Raw genomic sequence first — 18312 nt, forward strand, 5'->3', positions numbered from 1 at the left:
AGCTTTTAAACTTGGAAAACATGAGCTCATTTAACTTTAGAAACTTAAAGCTTTCATTTATGTCATAAACATATTAAAACCTAAACAATTTAAAAACCATAATCTTCTTTAACCACCACTTACAACCAACACCATATTCAAGTCACTACAGGGATAAAGTAGTAAAATTAGATACTAATTTTTATCGTATTATGGGATACATTGCGTATAAAATTCAGCTCGATTGGCACAAAGAAACCCAAAGTAGTCCGAATTCAACACATTTCACATCTCAACATCACTAGGAATAAACACCATCTGATATAAAAACTTATGATCACTAATCAAATCCCATTGAGTATGGATGATGCCTCTAACAATAGTTCTTGATGTCCACTCACAAGGAATACATTTACAACAAAAGTGAAATATACCACTTATTCTAAGAACGCTCTCTCCTCGTATTCAGCTCAATTGACCTTTGCCTATGTCAAGAAGACCAGCACAAATAGAATAATGAACAAGACGAGTAAAAAACAGATCATCATGATCTGGCCCTTGGCGCCTGCCTTCTTCATAACCACAGCAACCTTTTTCTGCAAATATGGAATAGCACAGAAGAAGACTAACCATTAACTATCATATTTAAGCATGGAGTGTACATCATTTCAGCTCGATGGCGACTTGCTTTTTACCTGAACAAAATCAAGACGGTTTGACGTGCTGTCCATCTCCATGCCAAGTTCATCGATAATTTTCTCCTATAAACAAAAAGCATTATTCATAAACAGGAGCCAGAACATAAATTTGCAAATACTCAAGTTGAAGGGATGAGAAAAAATGTTCAGACTAGAAGAACGCTCTTTGTTGTATGTCTTACTAACAGAGGTAGAGGGGACTTTTACCTGTGCAAGGAGCTCTTCGTGTATTGTAAGCCCTACACCTCCGATCCTTTGCACACTGGCACTAAGTTCATCTAGCTCTTCATCTTGTTGCCTGTATAAGAAGACTCATCAATCAGTATTGATCATAACATGAAGATCCAGTGCCTTGCTTAGTTTGTTCACTAGAGGAAGCAAAACAACACAAGGGTTGGATAATATTACCTCATGAGAAGTAATTGTCTATCAGATTCTGATGATATGAAATCATCATTATCTGCATTGTACTTTTGTGATTGATCAGCATGATGAGGATTTGGCAGTCTCATAAGCTCGCGGCGCATTTCACTGAAATTAGATGTGCTAGTGTCATTCAACTCCTTTCCAGATACAACTGATTTCTTGACACTTTTCACCTGTTGATCAAGAAAAAGTTTAGTTTATAAAAGCCCTAATCAATCAATTAATGAACAAAACACTACAGTTTATAACTCAACTAAAATCCTTACAAAATTTAATCTTCAGAAACAAACCAAATATTTTGACTTAGGGAATCGAAAAAGGATGACCAGTCTCCTTAAATGTAACAGCTGATACCTGATCGCGAGCATTGCTTGTCCATCTTCTTCGACTATCAAGCTCCATTTGATTGATACCATACAAAGCAGGATTTCTAGATGCAACGGTTATTGCCTTGTCCAACTCATCTACCTTCCAGTCAGGAAACTTTCAGTACTAATGTGAAACAATAATAGTTATACGGCATGATCATCCACAATGATAAATAATCACATAAGGTGCTTTGCTAATATAGTATTGACAGTTGGACAAAATCTATAATCTTAGTAGCATGGAAACAAGAAAACTGTCAGAGGCCTTAAAAAAGTGGAATGTTCCAATTGCAAAAGGAAGTCTTATCTGAATTCGGAAATGTAACTGTGCTCAGTGTATATACATGAAGTTCAAATACAATATCATACCTGCCATTCAATGCTCTCAGATCCAGTAAGAATCTCCTTAGTGAGGCGTATCCTCTCCCCACTATCAGAAGGCATCCGTTCCCATTGGTTATAGGTTTGGAGAAACTTATCAATCTAACCAAACAAGAACATCATTGTTTAGCAAACATTCAACAAATGCAAATCAACGTACTAGAGGCTATATTCAAGCATTAGGCACAATATCAAAGTATTGTCAGGTAAAGGTATCTAAACAAACTAGCATGTAAAAGGTGTTATCTCACAAATTATCGGCCTACGGTTACATATTAGACATTTTTAAGATTCATGGTGCACCACAAATTTAGACAGGAGAATCTTTACTCGGATGTCCACTATTGCTTAGCAGGAGGTATTCAACAATGTCACAATGAAAGAGCTACCAGGCCCACCACTTGCTGCATAACATCTTAGTGCTCAAATTCATCTGTAATATTAGATGTGCTTAGCTACATGGGCAACTCATGTTACAGTTAGATGGTGCCCAAATTTACATGTTCAAACCTATTTTATATTTGTAACACTACTGCTTAGCAGATGTATTCAAAATATCACAATTAATGAGCTAATAATTACTGCATAACATATAAGGTATCCAGGTCATGCTGGTGCCAGAGTACTAAGCTACGATACTAGAGTGTTTAATCACATGGGCAACTGGTGTTACATGCACTAAGCAATCCAAGTGTACAATTCTATATATCAAGCACAATGAAGCCACTCCCACACAAATAACAGCAAAGGCATATATGCATAATTTCATTTGAATCAAAGCTTCAAAATCCAATAAAATAAGAGTGCTGAGTTCATCAAGCAATGTAAAATCCAGTTCAAGCAAGCAATTAACAGAATACATAAAACAATCCTGGATGGAATAATAGAGTAATCAAACTATCCCATTAATAAATTAATCAGCCGATCGATCTCATATCGAAATAGCACATCTAAAAAAGAACAATTGGGAGAAAAGAAAAACTTACAGAATCCTGAATCTCCTCTTTGACAATGTAAAAAGGGTCTTGAGCTGACGACATAATCAAATCCACACAAAGCAGTTGAATTGGTTGTTGGCACCTACAATTTAGAGAGAAGCGTTAAGATCTAGGGTGTGAGAGGTGTGAATACATATGTAAGTGTGCAAACCTTAATGTGTAAGGAATAAAAAAAGAGGCGGAGGAGGCAGCGGCCTTTGCCGGATTGGGGGAGATCGGATCTGGAGAGAAGAAAGGGGGGATACGGAATCGCGGCGTTCGACTAGGGTGAGGAGGTCGCCGGGAATTGTGAGGACGAGATGCGAGGCTTCTGGTTTCGCTGTATCGTAGAGAGAGAAAGAGAAGCACGCATAAGAGAGAAGAGGGGACTTAGTTTGGGCTTGAGGTTTAATTGGGCTTATATTTATTAAATTTATTGGGCCCTGTAAGATATAGAGATCTGGTCCCGCTTAACTTATCTATTAAACAATAAAATTACGAACTTTGCTTTTAGTACTCGTATATCTTGTGAACTTAAAAAGTGTATGAGGGTTGATTTTGGAGTGAATTTTCCACGTTTTAGAATTCCAGCCAAATTAAATTTTATCGGGCACATTTAAAATTAAAGTGACAAGTGAATACATCAAAATGATTTTATATTGAATAATAAAACTAAAAAGTAAATATTATCCGATTCACCATTTCTTCATGATCGCCATCTCCATAGCCGCCCCCTTGATCCATCTCTCCAACTAGCATCTCTCGCAAAAATCCCTAAATCGAGCCAACACCAGCCCTTAAAGTAGATTCAGTAGAAATTACACAATGTTTAAGGTGGTAGAAACGAGATTCAACGCTTCAATTCATTGTGCAATGTATAATTCGCTCAATAACATTGAGCATACTAATAACGAAATGTAATCGGACGGAATTTGATGATCACGAGTTTTAGGGGTAGTTTCATTCAAAGATAAAAAAAATTAGGTACGACTCTACGTGAAACTAAGTTGGTGACGACTTTGATTTTACAAATTCCCTGTATTACCCATTAAGGGAATTTTCACAAATTACCCAAACAAATATTTTACCCGACATGGTTACGGATTTAAACTATCGAAAGTCTAAACCACAACTCTCTCACCAATATACAAATATGCGAAAATAACATTATAACCTTAGACATTGACTTAGCCAAAAATATTCCAGAGGGATTCCAAATCATATGCATACACATTTGGTCAACTACTTCCAACAACCAAAAACCAAATTAAACAACCAAAAATCACAACCTATGTATAATCATATTGCCAGCTAAGATACAATAGGAGCTTCCCAACTTCCATTGCAGATAATAATTCAATATCAATATATTTAATAAAAACCTTCCTTTCCTTATAAGCTTTTCCAATGGCTGCCAAACTCTTTTGTCAGCAATGAGTGTTAGAATCTACATTGTCATCTTGTGTTCATGGGCTCTTCTCACCGCCGTCACTCCCACCCTCGTTCGCCTCGCTGCTTCGGCTAATCTTCAATCGAGATTAGATGGTATGTGTATCCGTCATCCCAAGCCCCCCTTTTTTCAAATTTATCCGAATTTTATGTGAATTCTCATGAATTAATCATTTATTCTCGAATAAATTTTAGAAAATATATCATCTACCAATATTTTTTTCTACGTTCATCCTAGTAGGTGAGGGAAGGGAAGGGTTGAAATTATTGTTGCCGAGAAAGGCTCTTGTTGAATCAAACGTCTCGGTGCCGGTGCTGGCAGTGGCATCGACACCAGCACCAGCGGCGGCAGACGGCGGCGGAGGTGCGATTCTTGAGTTGAGGAGTCATTTTGATCGGAGTAGAGAAATAAAATGACGTTTTTTATTATCTGACTTGGATGGTTGTATTTGTAAATAGTGATACACTTTCGTAGAAGGATCTTTATTTATTTATTTTTTAATAATTTATAGAGATATTTGTCACAATGAAATAAAAGAAATTGCAATTTAGAGAGGCTTGAGTTACATTTTTGGGTTACTAATCATCTTATAGAATATAATGCTGTCTAAAATACTTTTTCCATCCAATGGTGAAAAAAAAAATCATTAGTGAAAACAAAATGCTAATTACTAATTTATTAATTAAACTAGTAGAGCCAAATTAAAAATGTGTAAGGAATACGTAGGGTGAGTGTGACTAGGAATATTTTAATTGATTTGGATATATTTTATATACGAAATAAGTTTTTTTTTAAGTGTAATCAAAGTGAATTCTGCATTTGAATTTTGTAATACAATTCAAAGTAATATTATTTCCCAAAAACAGAACTTATGGTTCGTCATCGACTTGAAAGGCGGACGAAGAATAGAAGTGGACTTATGGTTCGTCATCGTCATGGAATATTATTTCCATGATAATGGAAAGCGGACGAAGAATAGAAGTGCGCCCGATCTCGAAGGATTGGGGTGGACTTGCCGTCCCATGGAGTTGTCGACAACTCTAAATACTAAATTCAGTGAGTTTTCCGGCCCTCATGGCCGGGGTGTGGAGTCCAGACCCGACCCCACTGAATTTGTCATTGCTTCAAAGTCAAGCAAGAATTTTGCCCTCCCTTTTGCTCATTCAAGTAACCATAATTATTAAAAAGATGTATAGATTTCATATTGATCATACCACAATACATGATGATTTTGACTTCGAATTTTGCCCTCACTTTTGCTCATTCAAGTGACCATAATTATTAAGTAGATGTATAGATTTCCTATTGATACCACAATACATGATGATTTATTAGATAAGAAGGGATGGGCCATCCCATACGAAAGCATGAAGCACTTGATTGATGGAAGCATGTCACCCACAGACACATTCAAGACAAATGTGGAAAATTCTCAATGGTTTAATTTCCAGATCAAAAGAAACATGTATAAAAAGAAAAGCATTTCAATTCACAACAACTGTAGAAAAATAATAATGAATCTTGAATCACATATTGCTTCAAACAAAAAATATCCCATGGCATCTGTCACATTGCTATCATGGTACTATAGAAGCACTTTGAAAGTGCCCATTCAACTAGCAATTTGACTTTTAGTTGTGACAGCAGCAACTACTAAAGATGCATTTATTCTGTTTGATTTTATTATTATATATAAATATGAAATTATCATATATTTAATTGAGTCGTTGTTTGCAGAGAATCTATGCCATTGATGAGGTGTCTGATCTCATTGTCATACCTTAAGGTATGACGATGCTTTGATCTTAGGAATACATTAGCAAATTAACTAGATCTATATATTCTCTTTTATATTCCCTAATACAGGAATCACATTAGCAAATTAACTAGATCTATTCTCTTTTAAATTCCCTAATACATATCAACTGATACAATTTAGGGCTATGATTTAGTTGTTGTTTATCTTTATAAGCTTTTTGTTACTCGCTTTATGGTTATATGAAACTTTGTGTACATATGTTGCTTGTTTTATGAGTTTTGCCTTTATGACATTTGCTTGATTGCTTCTTTTTAGTTTGCTTGGTTAGTGGATGTTTTTATGGTATATTGTGTGATTGTTGTTTCGAACTTCTCACTCTTGGTGTGAGACCACTCCTCTCAAATGGATGATATTGGCTTATAATATCAGGACGTGTGTTGTAAATTTGCTTATGTTTGTCTGCTGATTTTCTTCAGTAATGTAGCACGCAAAGATGTACTGTATTTGTTTATGTCTATACACTTTGTTGCTTCTTTGTCGTTGGTTTGAGAATTTTGTAACACTAACAAACTGGATTTACATGTACATGTAAAACGATATACCGAATTGGAATTTTATTTCTTTAGAGCTCACATGTGAAATGTAGAGGAGATATCAATTAACAAGCGAAATCAAACAAAACACACACATTAAAATATGACAAAGTTTCTTGATTATAACAAATTGCCAATCAAGAAATGGACAATGTAAGCTCCATGATAGATGATCATCTTCTTCTCAGACAAACTGATCAAGGTATTCCTCCACAGTGGTGTATTTCACATCTGGATAGAGCTCTGAAGCCTCAAAACCAAAGGAGGGTTCGATTGTGAAGTAGGTTTGGTCTCCCTTAACGAATGTCGAGTGGTTGATGGCTAGTATGATGTTCACCGGAATTGGTGATTCTACATGGACGACACAAGTAAAAATGTGAGTAATTTTCATGAAAGACATAAAATGAAAAATATATGAGTATTGATTATGAACGAAGGGAGTAAGAATTAACACTCACCTTCAATTTTCTTCAAGATTTGATCTTCTGGAAAGAACTCTTTCTCGAGGGTCTTGCCTATCTTCTTCTCCCACAAAGCAACGAGCTCGTTGAACGAGTAGATGTTTTTCGGAGGCCTGATGTAGAGGACCTTGTTCAAAGTTCTTGGATCATCCACAGTTTTGATGGTATATGTGCCAATGTCATGTTCTTCGTTGAACACAGCTAAACAATTTTCCGAAAGAGTTAGTCATACCGAACATATATAGAACTCGTATTGTAAGATCTTCGTCTTCAACTAATTAGATGGAATTCACGTTGCCCATAAGAGTTATAGTGTGTTATAAGTATGCATACATGGGTTATATTTGTATTTTCTCTATTCTTTATGTCCTGGCTAAAATGTGACTTGTTAGGTGACATGAGACTTTAGTAGCGTTTGTATCCATACATTGTGCCAAGGCTTAAAAAAGGTGTCACGCACTAAGTAAGGTGACAACTCTTTGTTCCATCACCACTACCACTCAAATAATGATGATTCCATCTATATGCATAATGTTTTAAAAATCGGATCTAATCGTTCAATCAGTAACAATAAAATCAGTATGAATTAAGAAAATGAGCGATTCGCTTGATGATCAATTTAAAAAAAGTACATATAACATGAATAATTTGTTACCATATCTTGGTGGGTGGATTACCTTTAGCAGTGCCGTCCCCATAAATGACTAGTTTGTCCTTGGGCGGCGGAGGCGCCCAGGCGCCCGGCTGCGCAAGCGTCGGCAGCGAGTAGCCGGCGAAGTAGTTGGACGACACATAGGTGTAAGGAATGGCTGCCGCCTCAATAGCTCTGCGTATGTTGGCCTTGATCTCGAAAGTTGATTTGGCCGGCTCCACCGCACGCGTGCGATCCACGTCATTCCCGAATTCCGAAGGGAAGAACCTCTGACAAGTCACATCCCATCCAATCAAGTAAATATAATAAAGTAAATTAAAAAACTTAGGATAAAAAGAAGAGAAGAAAACCTTGACGTTTCCAGCTTCTTTAATGGCGGCTATGATCTTGTCTTGATCGGCCAACTGCAGCTGTCCGACTGTAGATATAACCACATCCACTTGTTTTATAGCCTTCACCAAACTCTCGTGATCGTTCAAATCACCCTGCAAATTAACCAATCTCGTCACATTTTATTTGTACACGCACTAGCTGTGTGTAAATGTGTACATACAGAGAGAAGGGTGACGCCGGAGTCCTTGAAGCCTTGGATGAGCTGGGCTTTGGCGGGGTCGGAGGGGCTGCTGTCCCTCACCAAAGCGAAGGTGGGGTGCCCGGATTTGGCGGCGGCTTCCACGATGAATTTACCGATGTACCCTGTTCCGCCAATGATCACAATCTTGCTTTTCTCCGCCATTTTCGGTTTAGATTTTAGAAAGCTAGTTTTTGAGAGTATAGAGTTATAGTTTTCAGTTTCAACAACCATAGGTTTGGCTCTAGTTATATAGGAGAGCGATGTATAGTGAAAATTACTTAATTGCCCTGTCACGCCTAGAATGTATTTTGGTAGGTGCTTGATTGCTCAAATTAATTTGTTGCTAGATTGAATTATCCGAAGATCAGAAGGTTAAAGTTTACTACTACTACTCCGGTAAAAGTAATTTAATGTTAATATGTTATATTATCCTCAAATTAGGTACGAGGTCTTCCTTCATCCATAACCAATAATTTTGATAGTTGATAAAGTATTAGGTAGATAGAGAAAGAAAAATTAAAATTTTTTTGGCATTAATAAAAAAATAAATAATTTTAGATTCGAACTGCAGAATTTTAAAATATTATTAGTGGATAAATAGAACTATTGATTGTGGCGGGTGAAATAGTAACTTTCTCTATAATTTTATACTTATATTTTTAAATTGAGTAAGATTAATTTTATCCAATTAGGATATGTGATGATTTTATTAAGATTAAATTAAGAAAAAAATATAATCTCTTTACCTATTTATTATATATTTTTTTGTTTTTGTCTCTAGTAAGGCTTTTTCCTTTCTTTATTATTGATTTAATAGGAATTCTTTTGTTAAGATCCTATAATAAATTGATTAAAATCTCAGATTTATACTCAACCATGGTGATTTAATAAAAAAACCTAAGCTAATCCGAGGATAATCAATTACTATCATTAATGACGTGAATATCCCCTTATCGAATATCAAGTTATATAATACTTCCTCCGTTTCGCTATAGTTGAGTCATTTTACTATTTCGGAAAGTTTATTAATAGTTGAGTCATTCCCATATTTTCACTTTATACTTTATTATCCCTACATTTTTATCTCTCTTACTTTTTTATCTATCTATTTAAACCATCCAACATTAATTTCTAAAACTGCGTGTCCAAAAGTTTCGCCTCAACTATAGCGAAACGGAGGAAGTAGTAAATAAGAATTTGGAATTAGGATACAATTTCGCATCAAGTTAGTTGAGACATACAACTCAAATAGAAATACACTTAATTTACTATGAACCAAAGGGAGTGTATAATTTTATCCAACAAATAATTTAAATTGATTTAGAAACAATTCATTTAAATTCAATTTTAGTGCATTCTAATTATCGTTTTCATGGTACCAAATGTACCCTAGTTGAAAATAAAATACGTATTCCTAATACCAATTTAGAAAATCTTAATACTATATTTTCTTTTTCACCAAAGCAGTATATTGTATTGTTTATGGTTGATATATTGCCTATAAATTCGCGAATCTCGATGAATTGGCCATTTCAATTTTGTCACGCTCCTTTCAAACTTAAATGTCAAACTTCAAGTTGTACAATCAAATCAAATTTTGGAAAATTAAAAGGTACTTATTTTATTAATTACTCCCTCCGTCTCACGTTTATAATCACATTTAGTTATGGCACGGGTTTTAAGGAATTGGTGGTGTGTGTAATTAATGAAGTGAGAGGTGGAGTGTGTAATAAATGAAGTGAGTTGGTTGAAGGTGTGTCCCTTTTGACTTTTTGGTTTTTTTATTTTTGTTTTGGTTTATTTTAATGTAGATAATGACATTTGGGTGTAATTTTAGTGAATAATGGGATAAAATTTTATGTCCAAATATGGAAAATTCTAAATGTGACTCTAAATGTGGGACGAACTTTTATGGCAAAATGTGACTATAAAACTGGGACGGAGGGAGTACAATTTTTCAGTTTTTCAAACATAGAACGAATTTTCTTGTTCACTTATGCTGTCACCTTAATTAATACATTGTTGCATTGCTATTCATCCACATCACCAGAATTTTACTCGCGCACGCCAACTCGACGTCTCATCTGCTTGATAAAAATCATTGTGGGATAATTGCACATTTTAAAACTTTCCTTTAAGTTTAGAAAAGTATATACAGATCAAAATTTAATCAAACTTACCCTTTAGTTTATTGTAGTAGTACAATTTTGGCATGTGGGATTCAGATGACCATAGTAGCTGTAACTTGGATGGAAGTGTTTCAATAACAAAATTCAAATCAATTAAAAGAAGTAGCAGATCTAAGGGGCCGTCGATCCCCCCGATAACCAAAGAGCCTTAGGGTCAACCGGAAAATAACATAACCACCCCTCCCAATCAACAGGATAAAAGCTGATGAAGAAGATCTCGCCACTTAGAACGTCATTGCCAAAAAACACAGCTTTCACATGCATACACAAAATATTCCTAAATCATGATGAGCTAAGAATCAAACAATAAACTTAATTAAAATTATTTGTCGGTGGGGATGAGGTGGTCCAAAGAGTTAGGTAATTCTATACTTGTACAATTTCAGTTGGGCCATCAAGGGTTGAACGTTGTGTCTTTATATCTTGGAGCCATTACAAGAAGGGGCCTCACCTTTTTTTCTATTAATCAACTCTCACTGAGACTCAGAGATACTCTTTATTACTAGTAAATTAACCATATTATCACATTAAAATTTTAATTAGTTTAATGTATAAAATCAAGTTTAATTTAGGAATATGTAATTAATGTTCAATATAGAAAAATAATGTTACTTTCCAAACTCAAAGTAATATACCTATTCAATTTATTAGATAAGATAATAACGAGTTTAGTAGCGAAGCGATGATTTTAATGTTAGGGCTTGAGAGGCCCAACTTACAAATTACAGTAGCGAGGCAATTTTGATGTCGTCGCCAAAAATTATTGGGTGAGAAATAATTATTTACTTTTCCCATCTATCTTCTAATTTTTTCTAATTATTTGTCGTTGATGAAATTATTCTATGTAAATGATAAATAAATAGATAAAAGAAATACATAGGATAACCTCAAATTAACTATAAAAGTCAAAAACTAAAGAAAAGGAATTTTATGGAACTAAAACAACAAAAGGAGCTCCAGGAGCTGGAGAAAGAAAAAAAAGAGGAGCTCGCAGAATAAATGGAAATTGGGGCAAATGGGATTTGGTGAGATCATTATTTATAGTTTATGAATAGACCACTAATTAAAACCACAATAATTTACGAAGCCACATAACCAAATTTTCATAACCCAGAAACCATTACCCTTTTATTTCACTAAATCACAGTATACCCATACATAAACGTTACAAACAAGACGACAATAACCAAAACAAGAGCACATTACGAGTACAACAACACGACAAAACACACAATCAATACCCGACCAAAGTTGTGAACAAACTACACGAACTGGCTGAGGTACTCATCCACGGTGGTGTACTTGACATCGGGGTAGAGCTGGGAGGCCTCGACCCCGACAGCCGGATCGATCTCGAAGTAGGTCTGATCGCCCTTGACGAATACAGAGTGGTTAATCGACAAGATCACGTTCACGGGCATCGGTGACTCTTCGATCTGCTTGAGGAGTTGGTCCTCGGGGACGTATATTTTCTCGAGGGTGTTGCCGATCTTCTTCTCCCAGCAAGCAGCGAGCTCGTTGAATGAGTAGATGTTGTGTGCGGGCTTGATGTAGACGATCTTGTTTAGAGTTCTCGGATCCACCGCTGCTTTGATGGTGTATGTTCCGATGTCGGGTTCCGCGTTGAACACGGCTGCAGTTGTGAATTAATTAGCAAGCGTATTAGAATTTATCCATTGCTCTCCCCGTCCGCGAATTAATTAATGAGGACATGTGCTTTCTTGCACGGGTTTTAATAAATTGTTGAATGTGGTGTGATTGGAATGCCAATCCTATTTTTTATCATGATTTATGTTGATTAATTTGGTCGGATGTGTTGTGAGGGTAATAACGGTCCCACCACTCTTATATATTGAGGAATAATAACTATAGGGAATAGTATGAGGTTAGAATTTATAACTGGATTGTGTGGGGGCATAATTACTAGGGCACATGACAGAAAAACATGAAATTTGGTTAAATGTTGATTCCTATTGCAACTTTAAAAATAAATTGGAAAAAAAATATTAATTTGGATATGACAAATTATGTTATAAATCTGTCACTAACAGGGGAGTAAGGATACCTTTAACATTTCCATCTCCGGGGATGACTAGTTTGTCCCGGGGAGGGGAAGTGGCGCCCAACTGCAGCAAATTGGTGAGGGCGTAGCCGGAAAATATGTTAGATACGATGAAGGTGTAAGGAATGCCGGACGCCTCAATCGCTCTCCGAAGCTGCACCTTCAGCTGGAAATTCTGGTTTATGGGATCCACTGCACGGCTCCTGTCGATGTCGTTTCCGAACTCCGATGGTAAGAACCTCTGCAACAATCCAATACTTATTAATTGATCAATCTTGACTTAAACATATATACTTATTCATCAAAATAATTAGGGATATGCCTATGTATACACGTACTGCTGGCAATTGAAACTAAAAATTACTAGTATATTACAACTATCCTACGTCGGTGTAGAAAGAAAACTGAAATAATTATACAAGTGTCATGGACCCCTCCTCCTATCACCAATTGATTTTAGAATGGAATGCGTGAATTTCTGTGACGTACCTTAACATTTCCAGCCTCCTTGATTGCATCAATGATCTTATATTGATCAGCAATTTGCATGAAGCCCACGGTTGATATAACCACATCCACTTGCTTAATAGCCTTCACCAAGCTCTCGTGATCGTTCAAATCACCCTGCACAAAGCCAAAAGTCTCGGATTTGTATTTATATAGATAAATAGATCGATATCAGAAGTATATACATACAGTTAAGATGGTGACACCATGCTTGTTGAAGCTGTCGACGAGGTGGGCTTTGGCTGGATCAGAAATGGTGGCCTCTCTCAACAGAGCAAAAGTGGGGTGCCCAGATTTTGCACTCGCTTCAACTACGAATTTCCCGATGTATCCTGTTCCACCGATGATCAAGATCTTCTCTGCCATTTTTTCTTTCCTTTTTTTCTTTTTTGAAGATTCACAGTTGCTGAAACTGAAATAGATGATGAATGAAAGAGTTGAGAAGAGTTGTCCTTAAATAAGCAAGTATAGTTTCCACCGATCGACTATTCATTTTCCAGCATTATACAATTATTCCAGTCAAACTAGCTGACAATGTTGAATAATCGCTTAGTTTATAATAGGAGTATTTGATTGACCCAAAAATTGCGCTGTTTTTTCTCACTTTCAGTTTCATACAATTCTGGAGAAAAAGAGTACTATGTGAATGAGAATATTTTTCAAATTTAATGACGGATTGTTCAAGTAAAAGAATATGGAGTAATTTCGGTTCTCGGTAATAACCAACCGGCTAAAGTTTGATTCTCGGTTAACCGAATAACCGATTACCCATCCCTACTCACTATTATTAAAATAAAACTATATAGCCCATAATTTTGAAAAATAAAACCTAAAAGGTTAAAAAAATAATTATAGATGAAAAAAATGAGTAAAGGATCCTCTAGATTTTAATACTACACTTTAACTTGCAATCCTACTTATTCAATTTAACATGGTTAGTGTTGGATGCTTTTATATACTACTCCTATATGGTACTCCCTCCGTTCCATAATAATAGAGACATTTCATTTTGCACACTCATTTTAAAAAAATAATTATAAATAGTTAAAGTGGAGAAAAAATAAAGTAAGAGAAAAAATAATGTAGAGAAGAGTTTTATCTATAATATTTTCACTCTTACTTTACTTTTTCTCCACTTTAACTATTTATAATTATTTTTTCAAAATGAGTGTGCAAAATGAAATGTCTCTGTTGCTATGGAACGAAGGGAGTACTTTTTTATTTCTTCCTACCATTGCCTATTTCAAAGTCTTGGTTATTATTTTAATCGATAATGATTTTGATGTCCAACTTTCACCTGTCTTAAATTAAGAAATAATATGATGGCTGTTTTTTTTGAGTTATACTATTGGAATTTTTAAAGCTGAACGATAGAGACTTTCTTTAATTTTGAATTCGAGAGGTCAGTACTAACTTTCACTTGATTAAAATTAAGATATAATATGATGAGTGTTTCTTTGAGTTATACGAATTTTTAAAGCTGAACGATACAGACTTTAATTTTGAATTCGAGGGGCCAGTACTCTGACTCACTTGCATACATGTATTTGAAGCAACTCGAATCTTCAATTTATTTTTGTTGGAAGAATTTTTTTACCAAATTAAGATGTATTTGGTCATTAATTTTATTTGAGTGTTACGAGAATATATCATAATTTCTACAAATACACTAATTTTTGAACCCAAAAGTTGAATAGTATTATTGAGTTTATGATAAAATCTAGAATCATTGTATAAGTCTCAGTAACGTGTACATTTTGTTTATTTGACTATCTAGAACTCTCTGGATTATACTAACAAATAGATAGGGAAAACTTGACTCTCTAGAATATTCGGACGGCATATTTATGTATATATAGATAAGACTATTCTAAATTTAGAGAAGTTACCATGCTATAATATTAATTTTAGGTATTATTTTTATGTTTATAACCTTTTATTTAAAGAATAAAATGTATTAGTAGTTTAATAACACATGAATGTATTGAATTAGGCTTCATTCACATTTCAATAACATGAATTTTTGAAGAATTATGACATTTTCAAATGTCACTAAATAAAATTGCTTGTTTAAAATTGCAACTATTCTATGACATACACTATTATCGGGTCTTTTCTTCACATTTCGATAATGACATAAAATTTTGAAGAATTATGACATTTTAAATGTCACTGAATAAAATTACTCGGTTGAAATTGCAGCTATTATATGGCATACTCTAAATTATCGGGTCTGTTTAATTAAGAATATGAAATATGTAAAAATATACATGTCAACATATGAAATGCGGACTTTGTGTTTGAATATACACATATAAAAACAAATTATTGTGTTTGATACATAATAATACTAACATTGTATATTTAATAACATGCAAAATGACTATTGATTTCACCAACTCTTAGTAATTATTGAATTAATAAAAATATATACAAATTTCTTTGTTATTCGCAACTTCCACTAACAAACGATATCAAAATAATTGAATATTAGCAAGTCATTAATTATACAATTGGATCTGAACGGGCCTAGCCCAATTCTTAGGCTTTAGTTTTAAAGTTGAGAATGAATAAGGCAAAAATGAATGATGTAAAAAAGAGAAAAGATTGTTGACCGTTTTCAAATAAGAGATATATGAGACCCAATATTATCCGAAAAATACTAATCGATTATTCATAAATAGATCTTTATTTTTGTTTAAAAAATAACTATTCACTTTTCGTTTATAAACATTTTAAACTCTTAAGTTTCAAACTAGTTCATGCTAAAATTTGTAATAAATGTCAATAAATTTCATCTTAGAATTAAAGAGTTTTTTAACCTTTATAAAGGAGAGGATCCTCTGCTGTGAATTAAACAAAACATAGGGCCTAACATAGGGTGCTGTGCAATGAACCACGGTCGTTTTAATGCAAATATGAGTTTCCAACTTTTACCAATTTCTATCCATGAATATTTTTTTCAATTTTCGACGGTACTACAGTGCTACTAGTATTTTGTTTCTCTTTGACTTTTCACTTGTTATTTTCTCTTTCGACTTTGCTGTTTTCTTTATTTCATGGATTTTGTTATTTTCTCTTTCGACTTTGTTGTTTTCTTTATTTCATGGATTATAACTTAGTGATTTCCTTTATAGATTAGAGTGTGCTCTTTTATTTTTCTAACTTGTAAATATAGCTTAACTCACTATTTTAGTATTTCTCTCATAACTTATTTAATATAGTACATAAGTTCAAAACTTATCTAATCTTGCAAAATATTCTAAATAGTTCGATCGCATTGTATTAACTGCGTGTAATTCTAAGTTTATAAATGATTTAATATAATTACCAATAGAACTATGTTACTCCTCCGTCCCAGTTTTGGAGTCACATTTTGCCATAAAAGTATGTCCCAGTTTTAGAATCACATTTAGAATTTTTCATATTTTATCATACAATTTTACCCCATTGTTCATCAAAATTACATCAAAATGTCATTATCTACATTAAAATAAACTAAAATAAAAATAAAAAACCAAAAAGTCAAAAAGGGACCCACCTTAACCAACTCATTTCATTTATTACACATTCCATCATCTCATTTCATTTATAACACACTCCACCATCTCACTTCATTTATTACACACTTCACCAATTCCTTAAAACCCGTGCCATAACTAAATGTGACTTCAAATGTGGGACGAAAGGAGTATAAATTGTCAAAACAATCAATTCAACTTTATACTCTTTCGGTCTCATTTAAAATGCAACGTTTTCCTTTTTTGTGTGTACCAGTAAAAATGAAACGTTTCCTAAAATAGAAACAACACTCTCTCTATTTTTTCATCTCTCTTACTTTATTCTCTCTTTCATTCAAATCAACATTTTCTATATAAATATGTGAGGGTCAAGAATTTAATCATCAAATTTTTTTGCATTTGTATTATTTTTTAAAAAGAAGACTTTAGTGAGTGAAATGGGATGTGAATGGAATTATCCATCTTTTATATAGAATCCTTCAACCCATCAACCTGATTCTTTACCATTTTCAAAGCCCAATACTTGTGTAGTTAGAAATAGCATTGCATAAGATTACTCAAAGGCCCAAAACATTCAGCACTATATTTATAGTAATTAATTTGAAAGCTCAAATTTAATTAATTTAGAAGCCTATTTCCGTCCATAAATTTCCCATTTGCCATTTCGGGATCCACCATTCCATCATTACACTCATGTTCTATTATAAACCAATATAAAACATATGACCGAAATACAAAGTTGGTCCAAAACATTCACTGACTCACATTTTGACGACCCACAAGGGATGGAAAAACTTAATGAAATTTGGTTTACAGAGTTGTCGAACCCTTCGGGATATGTTGCAATTCACTTCTGTTCTTGGTCTGCCATCCATGGTTAGTAACGACCAACACACCATACATGTCTACCGACACTGATGATGACCTTCTTCCTTGCATCTTCTGGCCTCACAAGTCCCGTTTTATGAACCCAAAATTATTTCTCAATGAATTAGAACAAAATTAATAACCCAAGTATGATATTATCACAATGTACGAGTGAGCTACAGCCACAAATCGAGACTGAAATTCCATTCATGTCAAGGAGCTTATTATTGTCGGCTGATTTTTTCAATATCACAAAAACTTCCAACAGCAACTAAATTATAATGTACTAATCTGTGGTTCCACAGCTAATCTTTTCACTATTTTTCAACCCATCACATAATTCTTTTGTGGATCTTTAGTTAATGCTTTTGCAAAGAAAAACACGTCGCTATATGTCGATGATATCTATATTGTTTTTTTGCTCGTGTTGTGTTTTGTTTTCAGATCCAAACTTAAATCTAGAAAAAAAATAGGCGATCGATCTATCCCATCCTCAGTCATTTATGGTCGTAAAATTCCATTAATATTGGTATATTTATATATGTAGTCGCTGCAAACTTTAAATTTGGTTTGTCCTAATCAAGAAGATCTATTACTAAAAATACAAATATTATTATCTCTACTTAATTATTCTCTCCACCGAAGATACAAAATAAAATTGCATAAAATCACGTACTGTGCAAGGAAGAGGTCATCTTGAAGAGGTCATCTTCCTTGAGGGTGCATAGAGAGTAGATAATTTAAATATCTATCAAAGTGTGGTCATAAGCATTTTTCTTAAATTGGAATTCTTCAAGTTTGAATTTGAATTATGAGTACCATGAAGTATATTATGACTGACAATAAAG

The 18312-nt window shown here is 34.1% G+C and overlaps 3 protein-coding genes and 1 long non-coding RNA gene across 5 annotated transcripts; 1 reads left to right on the forward strand and 3 right to left on the reverse strand.

Moving 5' to 3' along the window:
- Positions 1–281: 281 nt before the first annotated feature.
- On the reverse strand, positions 282–3221 carry LOC125218532 (syntaxin-61). Of its 2 annotated transcripts, XM_048120215.1 has the most exons (8): positions 3002–3221; positions 2839–2932; positions 1841–1954; positions 1458–1571; positions 1086–1276; positions 885–975; positions 675–740; positions 282–575 (listed from the first exon to the last, which is right to left on the reverse strand). In XM_048120215.1, exons 2-8 carry the CDS (start codon positions 2890–2892, stop codon positions 465–467), a joined length of 741 nt encoding a protein of 246 aa, XP_047976172.1. In that variant the 5' UTR covers positions 2893–2932; positions 3002–3221; the 3' UTR covers positions 282–464. The 2 variants fall into 2 exon arrangements, with proteins under 2 accessions (XP_047976172.1, XP_047976173.1); XM_048120216.1 differs by lacking the exon at positions 3002–3221 and having other exon boundaries at positions 1458–1567; positions 2839–2855.
- An 880-nt stretch (positions 3222–4101) lies between these two features.
- LOC125217917 lies at positions 4102–4843 on the forward strand. Its single transcript, XR_007175838.1, has 2 exons — positions 4102–4374; positions 4520–4843. It is a non-coding gene; the product is annotated as an uncharacterized LOC125217917 (long non-coding RNA).
- Positions 4844–6637: 1794 nt separating this feature from the next.
- On the reverse strand, positions 6638–8542 carry LOC125185643 (isoflavone reductase-like protein). The gene is made up of 5 exons (XM_048082206.1): positions 8298–8542; positions 8095–8229; positions 7770–8013; positions 7090–7293; positions 6638–6982 (listed from the first exon to the last, which is right to left on the reverse strand). The coding sequence occupies exons 1-5, from the start codon at positions 8478–8480 to the stop codon at positions 6816–6818; spliced, it is 933 nt and encodes a 310-aa protein (XP_047938163.1). The 5' UTR covers positions 8481–8542; the 3' UTR covers positions 6638–6815.
- Positions 8543–11613: 3071 nt separating this feature from the next.
- Positions 11614–13516, reverse strand: LOC125222813 (eugenol synthase 2-like). The gene is made up of 4 exons (XM_048125640.1): positions 13266–13516; positions 13059–13193; positions 12573–12810; positions 11614–12140 (listed from the first exon to the last, which is right to left on the reverse strand). Exons 1-4 carry the CDS (start codon positions 13440–13442, stop codon positions 11770–11772), a joined length of 921 nt encoding a protein of 306 aa, XP_047981597.1. The 5' UTR covers positions 13443–13516; the 3' UTR covers positions 11614–11769.
- Between the last annotated feature and the right edge of the window lie 4796 nt (positions 13517–18312).

Source organism: Salvia hispanica, chromosome 4 (genome assembly GCF_023119035.1).
Source record: "Salvia hispanica cultivar TCC Black 2014 chromosome 4, UniMelb_Shisp_WGS_1.0, whole genome shotgun sequence".
NCBI classification, from domain to species: domain Eukaryota; kingdom Viridiplantae; phylum Streptophyta; class Magnoliopsida; order Lamiales; family Lamiaceae; genus Salvia; species Salvia hispanica.

Bases quoted from the DNA above. Each gene is read 5' to 3' on its own strand.
- LOC125218532 (XM_048120215.1), bottom strand. From the start codon at position 2,892: ATGTCGTCAGCTCAAGACCCTTTTTACATTGTCAAAGAGGAGATTCAG. The intron at 1,572-1,840 runs GTATGATATTGT...CCTGACTGGAAG, and splicing joins CTGAGAGCATTGAATGGCAG to GTAGATGAGTTGGACAAGGC. The intron at 976-1,085 runs GTAATATTATCC...CTTCTTATACAG, and splicing joins AGACAATTACTTCTCATGAG to GCAACAAGATGAAGAGCTAG.
- LOC125185643 (XM_048082206.1), bottom strand. From the start codon at position 8,480: ATGGCGGAGAAAAGCAAGATTGTGATCATTGGCGGAACAGGGTACATC. The intron at 7,294-7,769 runs GTAATCCACCCA...AAAATTGTTTAG, and splicing joins TGGGGACGGCACTGCTAAAG to CTGTGTTCAACGAAGAACAT. The intron at 6,983-7,089 runs GTGAGTGTTAAT...TCGTCCATGTAG, and splicing joins AATCTTGAAGAAAATTGAAG to AATCACCAATTCCGGTGAAC.
- LOC125222813 (XM_048125640.1), bottom strand. From the start codon at position 13,442: ATGGCAGAGAAGATCTTGATCATCGGTGGAACAGGATACATCGGGAAA. The intron at 13,194-13,265 runs GTATGTATATAC...GGCTTTGTGCAG, and splicing joins ATGGTGTCACCATCTTAACT to GGTGATTTGAACGATCACGA. The intron at 12,141-12,572 runs GTATCCTTACTC...TCACAACTGCAG, and splicing joins CGGAGATGGAAATGTTAAAG to CCGTGTTCAACGCGGAACCC.